The sequence below is a fragment of the Scylla paramamosain genome, chromosome 7 (assembly GCF_035594125.1).
Source record: "Scylla paramamosain isolate STU-SP2022 chromosome 7, ASM3559412v1, whole genome shotgun sequence".
Classification (NCBI taxonomy): domain Eukaryota; kingdom Metazoa; phylum Arthropoda; class Malacostraca; order Decapoda; family Portunidae; genus Scylla; species Scylla paramamosain.
Genome location: NC_087157.1, coordinates 31,246,122 through 31,265,615, shown reverse-complemented (window position 1 = coordinate 31,265,615; position 19,494 = coordinate 31,246,122). Strand labels below are relative to the sequence as shown.

At 42.8% G+C, this 19,494-nt stretch overlaps 1 protein-coding gene across 9 annotated transcripts in view; it reads left to right on the top strand.

Moving 5' to 3' along the window:
• Positions 1-12,871, top strand: part of LOC135102357 (bifunctional peptidase and arginyl-hydroxylase JMJD5-like) — a 58,663-nt gene extending 45,792 nt beyond the window's left edge. For 5 of the 9 annotated variants that reach the window (XM_064007473.1, XM_064007466.1, XM_064007467.1 and 2 more), the window contains 4 exons: positions 7,382-7,761; positions 9,602-10,371; positions 10,511-11,698; positions 11,985-12,871. In XM_064007473.1, coding sequence (XP_063863543.1) covers positions 7,404-7,761; positions 9,602-10,371; positions 10,511-10,765 — 1,383 coding nt within the window. In that variant the 5' untranslated portion in view covers positions 7,382-7,403 and the 3' untranslated portion in view covers positions 10,766-11,698; positions 11,985-12,871. Of the gene's footprint in view, positions 1-2,451; positions 4,425-7,381; positions 7,762-9,601; positions 10,372-10,510; positions 11,699-11,984 lie in introns of those variants that run through there. The other 4 variants (XM_064007469.1, XM_064007472.1, XM_064007470.1 and 1 more) reach the window with 1 other exon arrangement.
• Positions 12,872-19,494: the final 6,623 nt, after the last annotated feature.

Here is a 19,494-nt window from a genome sequence, read left to right as displayed (position 1 = left end):
ATATGCCACACCACACTGACGGTCCTCGGCATGGTGGTGATGTTTTCCAAGCCGTGGACGTGGGATATTTCCGTGACTTGGACGGACTACCCGCACCACCACGTGGACGACGACATGTGGTGGTACTACATGTGTGGCCTCTCTTACTTCTGGGCATCCACCTTCCTGCAGGTGCACTCTCCGGGCCGAAGCACCTTCGACAAAGTACAGATGATGCTGCACCACCTCTTCACTGTGCTACTCATGGTGTTCTCTTGGGCGTGTAACTTCATCCGCTCAGGATCGTTAGTGTTGCTAGTGCACGAGGTGTCCGACGTGCCGCTGCTCTCCGCCAAGATGCTCACTTACGCCGGGATCAACGGCCCCACCGATGCCATCTTCGTGGTGTTCATCTTGAGTTGGGCCGTGACGCGCTGCTACCTCTATCCCTTCTGGATCATGAAGGAGGTGTTGATTCAGACTGGTGAGGGCTTCCAAACGCCTGCATTCAGGTTACAGTACGGCCTCGTGTGTGGCCTGCTGGTTATCGATCTGGTGTGGACCTTCCTCATTGGCCGCGTTGTCGTGAGAAAGGTGACCGCTGGATCGCTGCAGGACGTGCGCTCCGAGGCCGAGGAGGTGACCACTGACGTGACGGACAACGAGGGCAAAGACAAGGAGAAGGCGGAATGATGTGTGTGTGTGTGTGTGTGTGTGTGTGTGTGTGTGTGTGTGTGTGTGTGTGTGTGTGTGTGTGTGTGTGTTTGGCGCGCGTGCGTGCGTGCACGTGCGTCCGTGCTGTGTGAATGTGTGTGTGTGTGTGTGTGTGTGTGTGTGTGTGTGTGTGTGTGTGTGTGTGTGTGTGTGTACCTCACCCGTCGCAGACATTTAGTCTAGTCGTGCCTTTTTAGTATAATATTTTGTATTATTTTATTCACATTAAAAGATGACTTGTCAACATTCTTTTATTATACTCGCAGTGAACGATTATAATCATGATAATGAGAATGATGATGATGACAACAATAATGATAATGATAATGGCAATGATAATAATAATAATATAATAATAATAATAATAATAATAATAATAATAATAATAATAATAATAATGACAATAATAACGACAATAGTAATAATAGCAGCAGCAGCAGCAGCAGCAGCAGGAGGAGCATTATTATTATTATTAGTAGTAGTAGTAGTCGTAGCAGTAGCAGTAGCAGTAGTAGTAGTAGTAGAAGTAGCAGTAGTAGTAGTAGTAGTAGTAGTAGTAGCAGCAGCAGCAGCAGCAGCAGCAGCAACAACAGTAGTAGTAATAGCAGTAGCAGTAGCAGCAGTAGCAGTGTTTATTATTATTGTTATGGTTGCCATTGCTGTTGCTTCTGCTGTTGTTGTACTGATACTCTAACGTATTGTTCCGAGTATTTTCTTCTTCTAACACTGGTTGCAAATGTCGCTACTCCAAGACTGTCCCCAGACGGTACACGACCTCAACAGGAAGTACCATGACAACGGCTCATACACGCAACCGACAGTGATCGATGCACCGTTGCTCGCTGGTGCACCTCGCTGCCAGAGCTGCTCAACACTTATAATTGTCGCTTAATTCCACTATTATTTTTTCTTTGTGTGTGTGTGTATTGATTGATTTGCCTCCTAGCTTAATGACTGGGACGGAGGGAGGGAAGGAGGGAGGCAGATTTGGAGAATGAGGTTCAGACTGGAAGAGACGGAGGTAGGGGTAAGTTTAATGAGTAAAGAAAAGTAGCTCTTGTTGGTAATTCTGCATTATTGTGGTGGAGTTATACTTGTTTACTTTTTGTTTGTGTGTGTGTACTGAAAATTTGTTTACACACACTCACACACACACACACACACACACACACACACACACACACACACACACACACACACACACACACACACACACACACACACACACACACACACACACACACACTATCCTTGAATAAAGACTGTCTGTCATGTGTTATGATGAAGGTTTTCGCTCAGTGAATACTTATGTTTTCCTAATTAAGCTTTCTCTGAATCCGACATGAAAGAGTTATCATACAGAGGAAGGAAAAGTGCGAGGAATGATACATATATTCGTAAATTAATGATTGTGCATGATGTATACTAGACGACAGTGTCATCAGTTACACTCGTATTCATAGGAGCTGTGACGCTTCTTATAGCAATGGTGGTGTGGTGATGATGGTGAGGGCAACGGTAAGTGTAGCATGGTGATGGTGATGGTGATGGTAATAGTGTTGGTGGTGTGGTGATGATGACCAAGTGGTGGTGATAGTGGTGGTGGTGGTGGTGTCACCATCATCACTGTCAGCGCCACAACCTTCACTATTTCCACCACCTATACCATGACCACCACCATCAATAGGGCAGCTCACTCAGCAGCGTCTCGGCTTCTGTCTTTAAATGATGCTGAGGTTTCTTTTTGTCTCTTTCAAGGGTGAGGCCCGAGGGAGCGCCGTCTTGCTTTCACCATCCCATCACCCCCACCACCTGCGATGCTTCCCGATGATGAGGCCTCCAGCTGACACCCTGCACAGGAAGGTCCGCCATGTGGAGTGATGAAGGAGCTGGTGCGGCGGCAGGAGACCTAGATAGGGCAGGGATCCCATGTGATGCGAGTCACTCACAAGAGAGGTCGTCCAGCAGCAGCTGCAGCGAGGACGGGGGCGAGGCCAACGCACCTCAAGCCCAGTGCCATGTGCACTGTGTGCCGCGAGAGATTCTATTGTACATCTTCAGCTTCCTGAGTGTGCAGGAGCTGGGGCGAAGTGTGGAGCCTGTTTGCGTGGCATGGCGAGACTTGGCCAGGGATCCAACTCTGAGGACATGCCTCATCTTCTCCTTTCAGAATCACGTAGATGGAGATCGTATCAAGAGCTTGCTGGCCAGCGCGCCTCTACTGGCGACACTGGAACTGCAAAGCCGCGAGGACGCGCAGGACCTACTGCTGCATGCCGCCTCTTTTTGCCCTAGGTTGAAGGAACTCACCGTTAAGTTTAGTGATGGATTAACGGAAGTTGTTTTTAGGGCGTTAATGGAAAATTGCTCTCGCTTGCAAAGTTTAAACGTAGAGGGCTCGCGTGTGTGCGACAGAGAATCTTTCATTTTAATGGCGGGCTTTCTGCACCTGCGGCACCTTAATTTGTCCCACTGCGACCTATTGGATGATGTGGGTCTCATCACAATAGCCAAGCAGTGTCGGTCGCTGGAGTATCTCGATATTGATGGAATCACCAATATCCATGACAACTCCGTCATATTCCTTACGGAGAGTTTGAGTCATTCCCTCAAGTATCTCTTCCTTGATGGTGAGAAGCTCACTGACGCTTCTTATCAGTCTCTACGAACATGTACCCAGTTATTGAAACTAGGGGTTTCTTTCTGCGAAAAGATGACGGATAAAGGCCTACTGGGAATCGTATGTCTAAGAAATCTCACGTGGCTCAAGCTACGCAAGGGCTGCCAGCTGACGCCAGCTGGGCTCAGAACTCTTTTTGAGGACGGTAGGTTGCCTCATTTAGCTCATGTCAACCTAGGAGAGTGTTCCCTGCTTGATGACAGTGTGTTGGAGGCCATGGCAGGATGCTGCCCACAACTGTTGCACTTGGCACTACACTGGTGCTGGGAAGTGACAGATGCAGGGGTGAGTGCCATCATCGCACGTTGTCCTCGACTGCAAGTGTTAGATCTGGTAGGCGTGGTGCAGCTCACTGGCACAGTCTTCGGTAGCGTGCCAACAGCCCTACCGGACCTGCTCATCTTGGACTTGGAGCAGTGTAATGACGTTGATGACGTCCTCCTCCAGGTGGTGGTGAGCCAGATGCCCTCACTCCGTGTGTTCAACTACTGGGGAGACCCAGTGGTGGCATCCGAATCCAGTGATGAAAGCGACAACAGTGATTCGGGAACAACTCGAATGGAAGGTGGCGGGCGAACTGTTTCCAGAGTCTCGACTGTGCCTCAACAGGAATCCCTGCGGGGTTAGACAGGGCGAGATGAAAGTTTATATCGATGCTAGATTTGCATCGCTTGTGAGGAACGGGCTTCTACTTTGGAACTCCAAACTTAATCTATCTTGCTCAGTTTTACCAGCTTCGTAAAAAGTACAATATGAAAAGAAAAATATTCTGCATGAATAATACAAATTTTCAGTTTAGTTCCCCAATCACCTTAAAACAGCAACTGCCTCTCCGCTCACATTAATACGAATCACACTGGAGAAATGACGTGTCTCTGAAGACTCGGTGGATGACGAAGACTCGCACGCAAATAACACGCTGCACGCAGTAGCGCCTCAGCAGGACTGTTCTTGAGGTCATGTGCTGTTGCTTTACGAGACGTGCTATTTTTAACTCAGAATTCTTGTTGTTGCTCAAATTAATGTGGCATGAATTAAAGTGAGATTAATTGCTTGTGGTTTGATTTAACTCCAGAGACGAATATCTGTAGAAGTTTTGGCCGGGGAATGAGCAAGAGACTTAGGAGAGGATGTAATGGAAGGGAAGGGTGTTTGTGGAATTCCTCATACTCATCAGTACTAAGAAGTGGACTTTGTTACACATATATTGAGTGTGAAGATATGTGGTAAAAAATAAACTCGAGTATTTCTACCCAAATGAGTGTTTACTGACGGCGTAACGAAGACCAGTTCATTAGCGCTGCAGCCAATGTAGGACAGTCCCTGGAGAGCCGGGCTCAGTGAGGATGGGGACGTGTCAGTGGTGTTCAGGTTTTCAAGAAGGAACCACAAAACAACGCAGTTTCAGAACATATCTTGTGTTCGCTATGTTATCTCGTCAAATTAAGAACTAGGACAGAATAATGTATACTTTTGTTTACTTACAATTTTCAGAGAGAGAGAGAGAGAGACAGAGAGAGTCTATATTACTAATGAGGTCGGTGTTATGAAGGCGACACAATTTAGAAACACTCCGCAAGACAACAAGGGATCTATGACTATCTACTTTGATGGCTGTGCTTGCGTGTACTTTCACTGATGTGACTGGTAAGGAGGATGGGTCTTTTTGAAGCTGAAAACGTAAGAAGTCTGCTATTTAAAACACAATATAACAATAAACCTGCATTCTTAATAATAATGAGGACAATTAATGGTTTATTTGCCAAGTTACAAAATTTGATTATAGCATGACTTGACATGACTTCAAACATGAAGGTATATACGAATAAATCACTTGCTAAAAAGTTAAAACGGAAAACTTGCTGAGAGAGAGAGAGAGAGAGAGAGAGAGAGAGAGAGAGAGAGAGAGAGAGAGAACTATTTACAATAAAAACAATAAATAATAAAACGTTATTCAATCAAAATATTCCAATAAGAACGTGTGGGCTGGTGCATAATCGTTATAACATATTTTGGTTGAGTTTGATAACCACGCATGGCACGATTGATTGCTGGTATGGGAAGATGCGGCACCGTAAAGCTTGTAACAGGTTGTCGCCCCTTCGTGTAGTCCTGCCGTGAACCTCGCGTAACATTGGTGGCAACCAAGATCTTGGTGGCAACATTGTCCTATGCTTGTTGGACTTTGGCAAACCCTTTTCAAAAATATATATCTCAATACGTCTTTCGTAAAGACTTTTGGCGTTCAAGACGAATAAGACGGTGAGGTGAGTGTCATTCTCTAGAACAGCACTATTCTGAATGCGGGTTTTTGCATGGGCTACAGGGCGTCAGGCAAGGGTGCCTACATGGGCGCGGCGCACTCCAGCACGGTGCGCATGCTCCACTCGTACAACTGAAACTGCTTTTACACTAAACACAAACTTTTGTGCACAGTAAAAAGTGAAGAAACACCTGTTGGCCTTGCTAATTATATGGTTAACATGGTCACTTCAATCCAGGTTGTTGATTGTTACTCCCAACAGCTTTACCGTCATTTAAGGTCAGCTGGAGGAACACCTTGTGTCTCTTTAGCGGACACACAAACATTTCCTGGCATTTTAACAGGTTAGGAAACATTTCAGTGTTAAAAAATAATTTCCTAAAGAATTAAGCGTGTTTTGCATCGTTACATCTACTTGTATCCTGTCATCTACGTCTGTAATTTCAGCAATAGTAAATATTTCCGCGGCTTACCTCGTAACAAATTTTAGCGGATTGTTTTCATGATTCTAGTGATATATTAATAAAGTTTCAACATCATCAGTGAAAAAAAAAATACACCCATGAGTATCGCTTTAGTCATCTATGTAGAGCGAATTGGTTTTCATATCAGAGGGAGAAAGATGTAATGGAATGGACGTACAAGGTCTTTTCTTTATTTCTTTATTTTTTTTTATGTAAGAGGGGCACTGGTTAAGGGAAACAAAAGTACAAAAAAGAAAAAAAGGTCCACTGAGAGTGCCAGTCCCTAAAGCGAGGTCAAAAAGGTCATGCAGAATTGGAACAGTGTCATGGTGAAGGGTTCTGCCTATGAACAAAAAAAGAAACACCCACTAAAAATTCATCACAACAAGAGGGAAAGGAAGGGAAATCTGATTAAAGTTTGTAGTACATAGTCGTAGGGTCTGGAAAGCAATGAAGAAAACGGATAAAGATTAAAACTCATGAGACACAAGAGAGACACATGCAAGAAGAGAGAGAGAGAGAGAGAGAGAGAGAGAGAGAGAGAGAGAGAGAGAGAGAGAGAGAGAGAGAAGGGTAGAAGCATACAAATCTAGAACAACCTAAATGGTAGAAGTGGTCCATGCATTCCTATTCAACTGGTGCTTATTTTGCCTCAAATACTCTTTCCTAGTGATGCCAGAGGATCCTCAAGGGTAAACAGGAATTAGTAACTGTTTAAAGGATTACAAGAGTGTTGCAAACCGTACATAGTGTATGAAATGAGCGGTGTTATTAGGCGGGTGCATGCATGGGAATTGAATCTTGACTCTGCTCTGTCGTATTTTGCCTCAAATCACATTGCTCTAGTGATGTCACAGGGTCTCCAGTGGTGAACAAGAGATAGTATATCATGAAAAGTTATATGTTGAAACAGAGAACATGTTATAGCGTTCTATTAATTCCGGTTGAACAAGAAACTACTTGTCTCTCAACTGGACTAATTACGGAATATCCTTGTAAATAGAAAAGGCCTTAAAAATACTGTATATCCTGATAATTTTGAAGTGATTTCAGATTTGCGTCAGTAGATGGCATCACCGATATCTGGTGTTACTTTTATCATAACAATTTCTCTATCAGAAAAATATGTAGTTACCACTTTGTTGTTTCTAATTTTGACTCAGTTCGTATATTCGTGATATAAAAATTCATTACGCATCGTCTTATTAGGAATTATGAAAACATAACCACGTGTTGCTTGAATTAAGTGTCTTCTTCTTATTGCTTGTGTTTTCTTTCCAGATCTGAAGAAGGAAAATTGGAGATGCCAGATGAGGGAGACCTACGCGCCGTGGTAAGGACGGCTTTGACCGAGGTGCGGGAGAGGGTGAGGGCAGAACTCCAAGCTCAGCGCAGCAACATTCGGGACGACGGGGTAGCAGGACACCAAAGACATCCTGTCCTTCTCAGGAATGTCATCCCGTGTTCCCCTGTCCCTGTGTGGATGCTGCCTGAGGGCGTTGAGACAGATGTGACAGGCAGCTGGGTAAGCCACACACTGGCTTCTCTGCTGCAGGAGGTGGCAAGGGAGTCTCCTTACGACGCTCCACAGACGCCCAATGAACACAGCGTGGTGGTGGTTAGCGCGCTGCTGGACCACACCTGGCAGCGCCTCAACACAGGTGAATAGTGCCACACCTATACTTTAGAAGGTGATGTTCATGTACGAGTATATGGCTTTAAGTATATGATATAAAAACCACTACTACTACTACTACTACTACTACTACTACTACTACTACTACTACTACTACTACTACTACTACTACTACTACTACTACTACTTCTACTACTACTACATCCTACTGCATAACACTGGTAGGTCTAATTTCCTGGGGCGAGAATAGGGACCCCTTTATTCCTGGATGGCGATTCGTTCTCTGTCACAGGGCGCAGCCTGAATGGGGGAACTATTGTGTATGGATGAGAAGTGACGCCTTGATTAATTAATGTATCTCGGAGATTTCCCAGGCTGCAATGTGTGTGTGTGTGTGTGTGTTCGCAGTCCTCACACTCGTTGCATTATAATCGTCATAGAAGATAAATATTTGCTGTCTTGCGATTATCATATAAGATTATTTAAGTATTCTATATATTCATGCCTTTAATTTCTCATATCAGCTTTTCCAAAATATTTTCTTGATACGAGTAAGTTGTACGAAGTTCTGGCAGGATGCTGACGTGTCACTCCTTTCCTCATGTTGGTTTAAATTTTCATGGAATATGATGTTTGCCTGATAAATTTAACAGAATAGTTTTTAATTCCATGCTTCAACAATGTATTCAATCGGGTGCCTTGTTATGTACTGATAGTGCACAGAAGAGTCAAGATTATTAGTTTCCGATCAGCTGAGGGTGATTCTTTTAGCACCAGGCTTAATGATGAGTTATTGGTCGTGCAAGTCTGTTTTCACGATTTTAGTGATGATTCATCAAGGATCTTGCATCATCATTGGGGAAAACACTCATGGAAACCCAATCATTCATCTCTGTAATCTCCGAAGATAGTTTTTAAAGTTTAAGACAAAAACGTCAAAAATGTTGTTTATTGTGTGTAGACTATCCCTAGTTGAGCTTCTGTAACCTGTTTCTATTGTTGGTTTCCATTTCGAATATCCAGACACTAAAAGTGTAATTAATCTGTTTATGAAGATCTTGGATAAACTGCCAGTAGTTTCTTTTGCTTTAAATTTTTGAGCGTCATCATTACTATTGTATTTCTTAACGATTAAAGGAACTATGATGGCTGCATTAAGGAAGTACGAGTAAATGATTAGCCTCGTAAGAACCTGCGACTACATTCTCGAACACTTTGGCATCCCATTTTGATTGCTTTTAGAAGTTTTGGGATTTCTGACTGTTTTTATGATTCTAGGGATAATTTAAAAAGGATTCTGCATTATCAACAGAAAAAAGAAAACAACCATGAGAAATCCATTAATCATCTGTATGACCTTTAGAAATAGTTTCTATCAGGAGCCAGAGCGTTAAATAAGCTCTTCCTCGCCATTATTATTATTATTATTATTATTATTATTATTATTATTGAGCTTGAAAACAGTGGTTGTTGTTTGCGTGATTTGCCGTATCGACTGAGTACCATCACCATTATCAGCAGTAACATCATCAGCATCTCGCTTTCATGTGTAGTAGTTACGTCTCTCCTTCTGGCTCATAATGTGTAAAGGTTCCTGGGAAAAATACTCTCTCTCTCTCTCTCTCTCTCTCTCTCTCTCTCTCTCTCTCTCTCTCTCTCTCTCTCTCTCTGTGTGTGTGTGTGTGTGTGTGTTTGTGTGTGTGTGTGTGTGTGTGTGTGTGTGTGTGTGTGTGTGTGTGTGGCTCGCTGTTGTGGGTTGCGGAAAACTGCAAGGATGTTTTACACTAAGCCATACATCTTCCATTATTTCTCTAGTTGGTGTTCCTGTTTAACCGACGCTCGTATTTGCCGTCTTCTTGAGGCAGGTCACTGGAAGGAGGTTTCCCTCACGTGGCGACTGGTGTTCACGTGGGGCAGCATCGCTTTGGTGGGTATGCTACTGCAACGGCTTCATTGTGGCTTACTTCATTCTGCTACTCCCGCTCCCTCTCTGTTGGAGGAGGTGGGGGGAGTGATACGGGCCTGTGACCGAGGACTGCTGATGGGTGCCACCGTAGAGCACAGTCCTCTCCATTCCGCTGCAGCCACTCTAAATCCCTTCGCCCGCCTAGCTGCCGTGGGGAGACATGCTGACACCGAGACTGACGAGTCGCCTGTCATACAGGAAGATTCGGCCATCGTCAGCCGGCCGCTGGCTGTCGCCACATGTCCTGCTTTGGACCGATTCCTTCTGCGCTACATGGAGGACGGTGTACCGGTGAAGCTACTAGGCGTAGTGTCGCACTGGCCTGCCCTCAAGAGATGGAGCTTATTTTACTTCCGAAAAGTGGCCGGTGCGCGGACCGTGCCTGTAGAGGTGGGTGCACGCTACACAGACAGCAGCTGGTATCAACGGCTTATGACGCTAGACGAGTATTTCACTGAGTATGTGGCGAGGTGCGGCGATGAAGGGCGACCCACTGGCTACCTGGCTCAGCACCACTTGCTGGATCAAGTCCCACAGCTAATGGAGGACATTGTGGTGCCGGATTATTGTCACTTGGGGCAGCAGCCGCCCCGCATCAATGCCTGGATAGGACCTCGTGGAACCGTCAGTCCACTGCATCATGACCCTGACCACAACATCCTCGTGCAGGCAAGTTAGACACAAGGTTTCTATAGTAAAAGCTCTTCTGTACCTCTTTCTCGTAACACTGATGTTTTCCGCTGCTGTTTGAGGAAAAGACAAATTGTAAACTGTATATAAATCTGATAACAGATGTGTCTTATCCTAGGTCGTGGGCTACAAGTATATTCGCCTGTATGGGGAGGACCAGAGCCATCTACTGTATGCCCACCCTGACCCACTGCTCAGTAACACCTCCCAAGCTGACGTGGAAGGCCCGGCAGACATGTGGCCTATGCTGCAGCAGGCGGAATACAGCGATCTGATCCTAGGGCCTGGCGAGGCGCTTTACATTCCCCCTCGTTGCTGGCACTACATCCGCTCCCTCTCCACCTCCTTCTCAGTTTCATTCTGGTGGGGGTAGCTTTAAAATCTTCCCCTCATCCTGTTCGTACGCTCCTTTCAGTCTTCATCTCAGCCTTTGTCTGCTGACTCACTGGTGGTACTCACATATTGCGGGGTTTCTGGCGTCACTGTACAAAGAACTGCATGTCTGTACGGACATGTAGTCGTGCTCCGAGGTTTTCAGGTCTCTTTTCAGCAAAGCTTTTCAGCAAAGCCAATACCTCCAGAAGCCAAGTCTGCAGGATTATATATATATATATATATATATATATATATATATATATATATATATATATATATATATATATATATATATATATATATATATATATATATATATATATATATATATATATATATATTGTAAGATTATAGTCGGTTTTCAGATTTCCCAAATTGTCAAGAATAATAAGTAAATAGAACTTAAGAATAAATAAATAGATACAGTTCGACAAATTTTGTAGCACTTTCTCCACAATATATCAAGCTGTTATAAATGTGACAAAAATATGTTCTATACTTTCCCTTGTTGTGATAACGCTTGGTATTTGCGTTGCGCACGTCCCACTTTGAAAAACAAGGCAACGTCGCCCGACAACCCAAACCTGTTATGTAACTTAGGAACACCGCCCGCTCCCCCAGCCTCTCCCCAGCCGGGCCGGTCTGCGTGTGCTCTCTCTCTCTCTCTCTCTCTCTCTCTCTCTCTCTCGTCACGACTCGACTCGTTCCCTGCGCCCCAAACCCCATCCACTCGCAACCAGCACCCCTTCCCGCCCTCCACCTCCTCCCAGTCCTATATACCTCAACCGCTCTCCCTCTCCCTCCCCCGCGTCTCATAGCCGAGTCCGACGCCAACTGCGACTCAGTGTTGGTCTGCTAGCGGGGAGTGTAGGAGTGTTGTTGTTGCCTCTCCAGGTGTTGCTCTTGGCATCTGCCCACCCCTATCACACAGGTAACTGTGATGTCGGCCTTAGTTCACCTGAGTTTCTCTGAGTCATAGAAATCGGCGCGGTATGCAGTTGCCTGATATTATGAAGATTTAAAGTGCGATTGTTTTGGAATACACCACCTTTATAGCACATCGCTTTGCTATATGTAGTACCTTAGTAACAGCTTCGGGGCCGTCTGTGGGCCTCCGTTTTTTGTTATGACTGTTTAATCGAGTCGGGGCACGAGAACTGGTGGCGTAAGTAGCTATCAGTTGAGAGATAGCTCATAAAGGTTTGTTTACATTTCAGCAAGTTTAGTGACAACTGATGAAAGATTCTACAGTGAGAAAGAAAAAGTCGCCTTGAAGAGACTCGTCTATATTTGATACAACAATCTTGGAATGATAAGTAATGGAAAGTGTGCCATACTGACAGAGAGAGAGAGAGAGAGAGAGAGAGAGAGAGAGAGAGAGAGGAGTTGTGTAAGTAGTGTCACAGGTGTTGATGCAGTGACTGCCGGAATGTGCTGCCTCTGGATGGGAACAAGCTCCATCAGAAATTGAAAAAAGTGTTATAGTTATGACAGAATAACTTTCTAGGTAGAAATTTGGTATAAGTAGAAATATAAAGAGAAAGTGACAGCGGTTGTTGCTATAATGATACAAGTTAAGCAGGTAAATAGTTATGTGGAGGCTGATGGCATAGAAATAGAATCAGTGTGTGTGTACGAGTGACTAAGCGCGTGTGCCAATTCTATATTTAACTAAGAATTTATGTTTTGTATATGGATACCTGCCTAAAAATGGTTAGCAACGCTTACTCGCATATAAGACGCGTGAGTTGCGTCCCCTACATTGTCTAATTTGACATAATTTAGCCAGGCGCCGTAGTGTGGTGGAGAATGAACAGGTGTGATAGTCATGTCATGGGGTATACCGTGTGCATGCTAACGCTACATTAAGCGATCGAGGCTGGTGGAGCTACATCGTGCAGGATTGGACTCCAACTGCAGTGCTGTTTATCACTATATTTATGTGTTCACTAGATCCTGTCCGTTGATATGTGTACGCGGCTAGATAAAACTAAATAGAAGACTGCTGAGGCCAAGCTACGCGATGTGTGTTTTATGAGAGAGAGAGAGAGAGAGAGAGAGAGAGAGAGAGAGAGAGAGAGAGAGAGAGAGAGAGAGAGAGAGAGAGAGATATTCCAAGGGCAAAAGCTCGCAACAGTCTCTAAGCTGCCTATGTTGAACAACGCTAGAGAGTCAGGATGAGTGATCGGCGAGTGTTTGAGTCCTTGTGCATGGAGCCTGGGAATGGAGGCTACAGCTATGACACCGCGCTGCTGGTTGATGTTGACCGCGCAGTCGATTTTGATGAAGCCGTCATCCGTCTGACCACCAAATGTAACTCCATCATCACCCAGCTCAGCACGCTGGGTCACCCCGTCACCGAGTTCTCTATAGCATCCGCCAAAGTGGACGTGGCTTCCTCGCCAAGTCGGACGAAGGGTGCCAGGAGTGGGCTTACAGAGGACACGTGCCACCACAGACCGGCCAGCCAGGTCAGTACTCCCGAAGGACGAAACCTGAAGGCCATGGAGGAGCTGTGGTACGGCCTGAAGAGGAAGAACCACTCAGGGATGGTGGCAGTGGCGCGCCTCACACGCTCCTCTATTCCTAGAAATGGTTGTGGTGCGCGCTACTCTGTCCAGGCACTGAAGGAGGCGCTGCTGAGCCATATCCAGGCCTACTTCATGTTCCAGGCTTATAACCCAATGTTCCAGCCGTGGAGCATATCCAGTAAGGACAAGGAGGACGATGCACATGCCGAGTACCTGCTGTTCCTGGTGTACCGCATCCAGCCCGCCACCAGCCCGTCCCCCAGCACCAAGGGGAAGCGGCATATTAGGCGGCTTAGCGAGCTGGAGAAACTGGAAACATCCTGGTGAGTCTGGTTGTAACACATAGTAGCATCAGAATGCAATCCGGTCTACCACTGCCTCATGACCTGTTTCTTAAAAAGGTTCTGAATATTTCTTAACTGTAAATATGCTGAAGGTCGCTTGGCATCCCCGCTTATTCTCTGTAGCTAATGTGATTTTTTTTTTTTAGTGGATGAATATTCCAACGCCACACCAAGTAACCAGTTCCACACAACTGTCATTTGCATCTCAAGTTAATCAACAAATTGTTGCATAAACCACACACTAATTCCATGTTTCACATGCAGTGTATGCGCATTACAGTAGTATATGTATTTTGATCCCCTGCAGATATTTACTATACGTATAATAGTAATACATGTAAATTCACTGTAGGTCTATTTCAGGCCCTTTGCACCCACCCCACCCAAGAGGAAGCGGCAGTTGTCGAGCGGGAGTAGTGTGAGCAGCAGTAGTAGTGTTAGCAGCAGCAGCCCTAGCGGTGGCACAACACAACTCTTCCCTCCTCCCACCTACGCCCCTCTGTCCCCTCCTGGCGCCTCAGCAGCCCCGTCCTGCCCCGTCTTTCCCAATGATGGTTAGCAAGGCATTCCTTGCTTCCTTTTAATTTGTAGGTCGCGGCCTTTAATTTGTAGATCATCGTTATAAAGATGCAAAAAGAAAAAAAAAAAGTGCAGATGAAATAGACAAAAATTATTTGTATCAGTGGCCTATCGAAATTTGCTAATATATACTCGTAGATAAAGCAACATGTCACTTGTGTTAAAGTAAGCAGTACAAAAACATAAGGTCAAGATCAGTCCAGCAAAATGTTGAAAAAGTATATGTTTTCTGTAAATTTGGAATTCAGAAACAAAATTTGATGCTAATTGTACTCCATGAAATTGCTTCACTTTTTTTTTTTTTTTTTTTTTAGTAGCGAGTTCTGTTGACGGTAAAGGAAATTATAGCGATATGTAATCGTTTCGATGGGCAATGCACTTGGTATTTATTGTACAGTACATAATATACACAAGCACAAAATAAGTTCCTTCTACCACTGTAGGAAAGGCATGTATCGTTGACCTTTCTTCATGTTCTAGGGAGCAAAGAACATGACAATTACGGTCTGGCGTGGAGCGAGTGGCCTGTGTCTGAGAGGAGAGGCTCGCCGCGGAGCAGTGTGAAGAGCTTGCCGGTGCTGGTGGCCGGTCCTCAGATGGTCCTCAGGCACAGGAGATCTGCCACCAATCCAGAGCCTCAAAGGTAAGAGAGAGAGAGAGAGAGAGAGAGAGAGAGTGTGTGTGTGTGTGTGTGTGTGTGTGTGTGTGTGTGTGTGTGTGTGTGTAAAATCATCGTAGGCAGGACAATATGTACGTGTGTATGAGCTAATTATACACATGATTTGATCTAAGCTTGTGTTATCTCATTTATTTAATTTAGAATACATAAGCAATTAACAATCACAGTAAGAACCTCGATACGTGATAAACGTTAGTGACTATAACTGAAAGCGAAGCGTATGGTGATTCACGTCTAGTTGGTGTCAGTCGAAGAAGCATCTAGGAGCCTTATTATCTTCATTGCTAGATTACTAAGATCTATCGAAATATAATCAAAACTACTGCAATATTTTCAACAAAGACCAACGGGTAATTTTAATAGCTTCATTGTATATCATGCTTACGAACACCTGCAAACGCATTACTCCTACGGCCGTTACTAAACCTCTGCCAAGACACTGAATTCACCGCTGCTGCCCTTAAACGGCTTCAGGATGCTCGTGAGCTGCTCTTCTTTTATGTTCCTCAGTGCTATTCTGTAACCCTACAATCGCGTCATAACTTGTAAATAGGTAATATTATTTTCTGGAAATTTTGTCTTAAGTACGTATTTCGGTACGGAAGAAAAGAAATAGAGACTATCATTATTTCACATATACGTACTACAGTAACACTACCAGTTGACGCAATTTGCACATTAAATTGTATCATTATAAACAGAGTAGTATTTTGATACGTAAGTCCAGAGTTCTCAGACGGATAGATTGTTATCAGCAGCTTTCATATTATCATTATTATATTATATTGATATAACTAACGTCTACACACAAATCATCAAGGAGTGAGGGAGAGTTATTCGTTAGATAATGGTCCTTGAATGTCGTTAGCTGATCCTGGTTCAGACGTCTCGGTGACAACGAAACATTTCCCCTCACCTTATTAGGCTGCGTTCCCACCAAGCCACTCTATTCCATTCAATTCCATTCAATTCACGTCATTCAATTCTTTTTCAATGAACACCGTTCCAACCAACGCCATCAGCTTACTTTTCATTCAGGTCATCTAGTATGCAATAAGCCTTCGTGCGAGATGGACGTCAGTGACCTAGCAAGAATAACATTGTTGTTGTTGCAGCGGCGTAGAAGGCGTAGGAAACAAAGGAATATGTGGATGCATCCCATTAATAGCAGGAGAGCACAATTTGGGACATTTGCACATTTGTTCCCAGATTTGCTCAATAATCCAGATAAATTTTATGATTTCTTCAGGATTGACAAGGAGAAATTTAAATTTAAGCAGTTGGTCGAGTTATACTGAGGCTCTCCATTCATATGGGCCGCCGGTCTTGCACGAAACTTATTAATTGTTCCACGTCCATGCTTCGATGACGACAGCACAAGCACAACAACTGAAGCGGTTGCTCTGTGATGGCAACGACAACTGAACACGTTCAATACGAGAACCAAACGCGTAATAGACCTGTAATTAATATAGATAATTGCAGATTGTTTCTTACACGAATATTAAGTTATGAAAATTAGAGAAAAATATAAATATTAGACAATATACATGGCGCTACCTGCGAAATTATTATAGTCGAATGATTGTCATTCAAGAGAGAAAAATGGAACCAGATGCATCATTGAATGAGAATGGCCAGGAATTGAATGGAATGGAATTGAATTGAATGACCCGGTGGGAACGCTTACATAGGAATTAACGTGATCCATCATAGCCACTCATGAATGACAATGAATTGAATGGAATGGAATTGAATTGAATGGTTTGGTGGGAACGCACCCTTACAGTGTACTGAAGGTGAATGAGAGGTGGGGCCCTTCCCTGTAATCAATATTACTAAAATTACTTTATACACGACTTATTAGTTATCTTTAATGTTCTGTACTATTGCACACTTCCATGTTATCCTTCACCACAAATTTGTTAATATCCATCCTAACAGGTCACGTAGTTGTATATACTCCATGACCACTCCATATCCTTGCCTCTCGTTTGGTCATGGAGAAAAAGATAAACAAAATATAATAATAATAATAATAATAATAATAAAAATAATAATAATAATAATAACGAAACTGACACATCCCCATGCATTGTGGCTGAGTTACGGTCCCTCAGAGGATCGCTCTTCGTTGTCAATTTAAAACACTATTATCTTAGCTGGTCCCATCAAGGTGGAGAAGGCCAAGAGCTCTGATGGCCGAGAGCGTTATGGGACCATGGGTCCCATAACGCTGTTTCTTTTGATCGCGTTGCAGTCAAACTGTGAAAGGAGACACGACTTCAGACAAAAGCTTGTCCAACAGAAGAAATGAATCAAAATATGTTTATTAATTTTATTTACTGATATATTTTAACAAAGAACCACATTGAAGAGAAAGCACATCTTCCGTATTCTTATAATTTAGTGTTTTATCTTGAATAATTATATTTTAACAGACTCTGGTAGAAGTTGTTAGGGTTTTCAAGTGTTACGTTGTCATGATCTAGTGGTGCTTCAATGAGAATTCTGCACCATTATTGAAAAAATAATAAATAGATAAATAAAATCCATGAAGACCGGAATTATCATCCCTGAGGCCTTTGAAAATAGTCGTACTTGAGAGTCAAAAGCATTACAAAATGCAGACCTTAGAAAGATTTTGTAAATTACTTCGTGCATTCTGAGTTTAAGTTTAGATTCTATCCTGCTAGTTTATGTGACTGAGGACATGCGTATGTCAATGTGCCGTGATATCCTGCCCCTTTGTGCACACAGAAGATAATCAGACTATCAGCACTTTTAGCAGGTAAAGTTACTCCAGGACATATAAATAAATAAATAAATAAATAAACATGTCCATTTCTTGCTTGATTACATTGGTGATGGCGGGGTGTGTTTCTTTTGTCTTACTGAACCGTTCCAGTTTTGTGATGTTACATTTTGCTAGTGCGAAGTTATTATTTATTTATCTATTTTTGTTTGTTTATTTTAGTCTTCTTAAATTTCATGCACTTTCCACGTGATATAATTGTTTCAGGCTATAATAATGTAGTCATTAATGAAAGTAATTTACATATTCTTTTATGTCCATGTAAAAGTACTACCTAGCTAAGGTTTTGTGCGGAAAGATATTATATATATATATATATATATATATATATATATATATATATATATATATATATATATATATATATATATATATATATATATATATATATATATAATTAAAAAGACATTTAAACTAACAATCTTTTGTTTCCTAGGTCAGGCAGGTGTTTGGCAAGAGCATCGAACAACACGGTCTTATAGCATACCTCTCGTCAGGGAGTCGCAGAACAGACTTAACGAAGTATTCCACCAGCATGAGGATCACATAGGTAGCGGCGCCTCCTTGCCTATTAAATGTACATAAGGTTATGATTTGGATTAGCCTTTTTTTTTATAATTTTTATAAAGGAGAAAACTGAATTGTTTTAGACAGACAATTATACATTAAAAATTTGTTAAATAATATAAAACTAGTATGGAGAAGGAAACCCCAATCACCGACAGGCTCCTCTGGATCTGAGTAGAGTCTTGTTGCTGCAGTTCTCAGGTACTGAATGATGGGTGAAATAGAGCGAAAGCGACGGGCATGTAGCCCTGCTGGAGTTGATAGACAGCCCTACCTCTACATAGCACCAAACAGTGTTCAACAAAGGATCCAACGTCCAGTCTTCAAGACAAGAATCACAGACCATACCTCTCTAGATACTGAAAGAAGTTTTACTACAATGATACCTGAAGTTATTATGTATCATATGATTTAAGTGAATCCTGGTGACAATGTAGTCAAGTACATATAACTATGCTTATACCAAGCAACTTTTTCATGACAAAATATCAGCAGGGTATCAAGCGGTATATCTTGCCAATTATCTGTCAGTAACTTTGTCATAAGGTTGGTTTTTAGGTCCAAAAATGTAGTATAAAAGAAGTGCTTAAAACAAATCAAATGTTACCATAATCCTTTTTAGTAAGGGTTAATATTGTTTCACTAGTAAAAAGTAATTGCAGTAACAAATGGTGAACATTTGTTCAATTTCCGATAGCCAGAAGGATTAGTGAAATACTTTCTTAAGTTTTTGCATTTGTGATCCCAGTACAAACAAAATTTCCTTGACTGTGATTCCCAGAAAGCAACCTAGTACATCGTGGTAAAACCAGTGTTCATATCAGGGTGTTTTATGTGTTACGGTCATACAAAGACGATGTTCTAACGTGTATACCCAGACTATTTAGTGACATCATCTTCATGTATACTTTATCACAAGATTCTGGCACAGTTTCTCTCACAGTTCATATATGGTGTATGGGCAAAGAGCTATAGTACGCGTATCTATATCTATAACTGTAAACTTTTATCCGAATTATGATTTGGTGTATCATAATGATTGATAAGGTGCCTTAAAGTGTCTATCATAAACTTTGATTTTCAACAGTAACCCGCTACTCGCAACTAATTTTTGTATTATAAAAATATTCTGAAATCATTGCACATAAGTGATTAACTAATAAATAAAGTACTCCGTTTGCGAATTTTCTATTCTCCAATTTATTGGCCAGC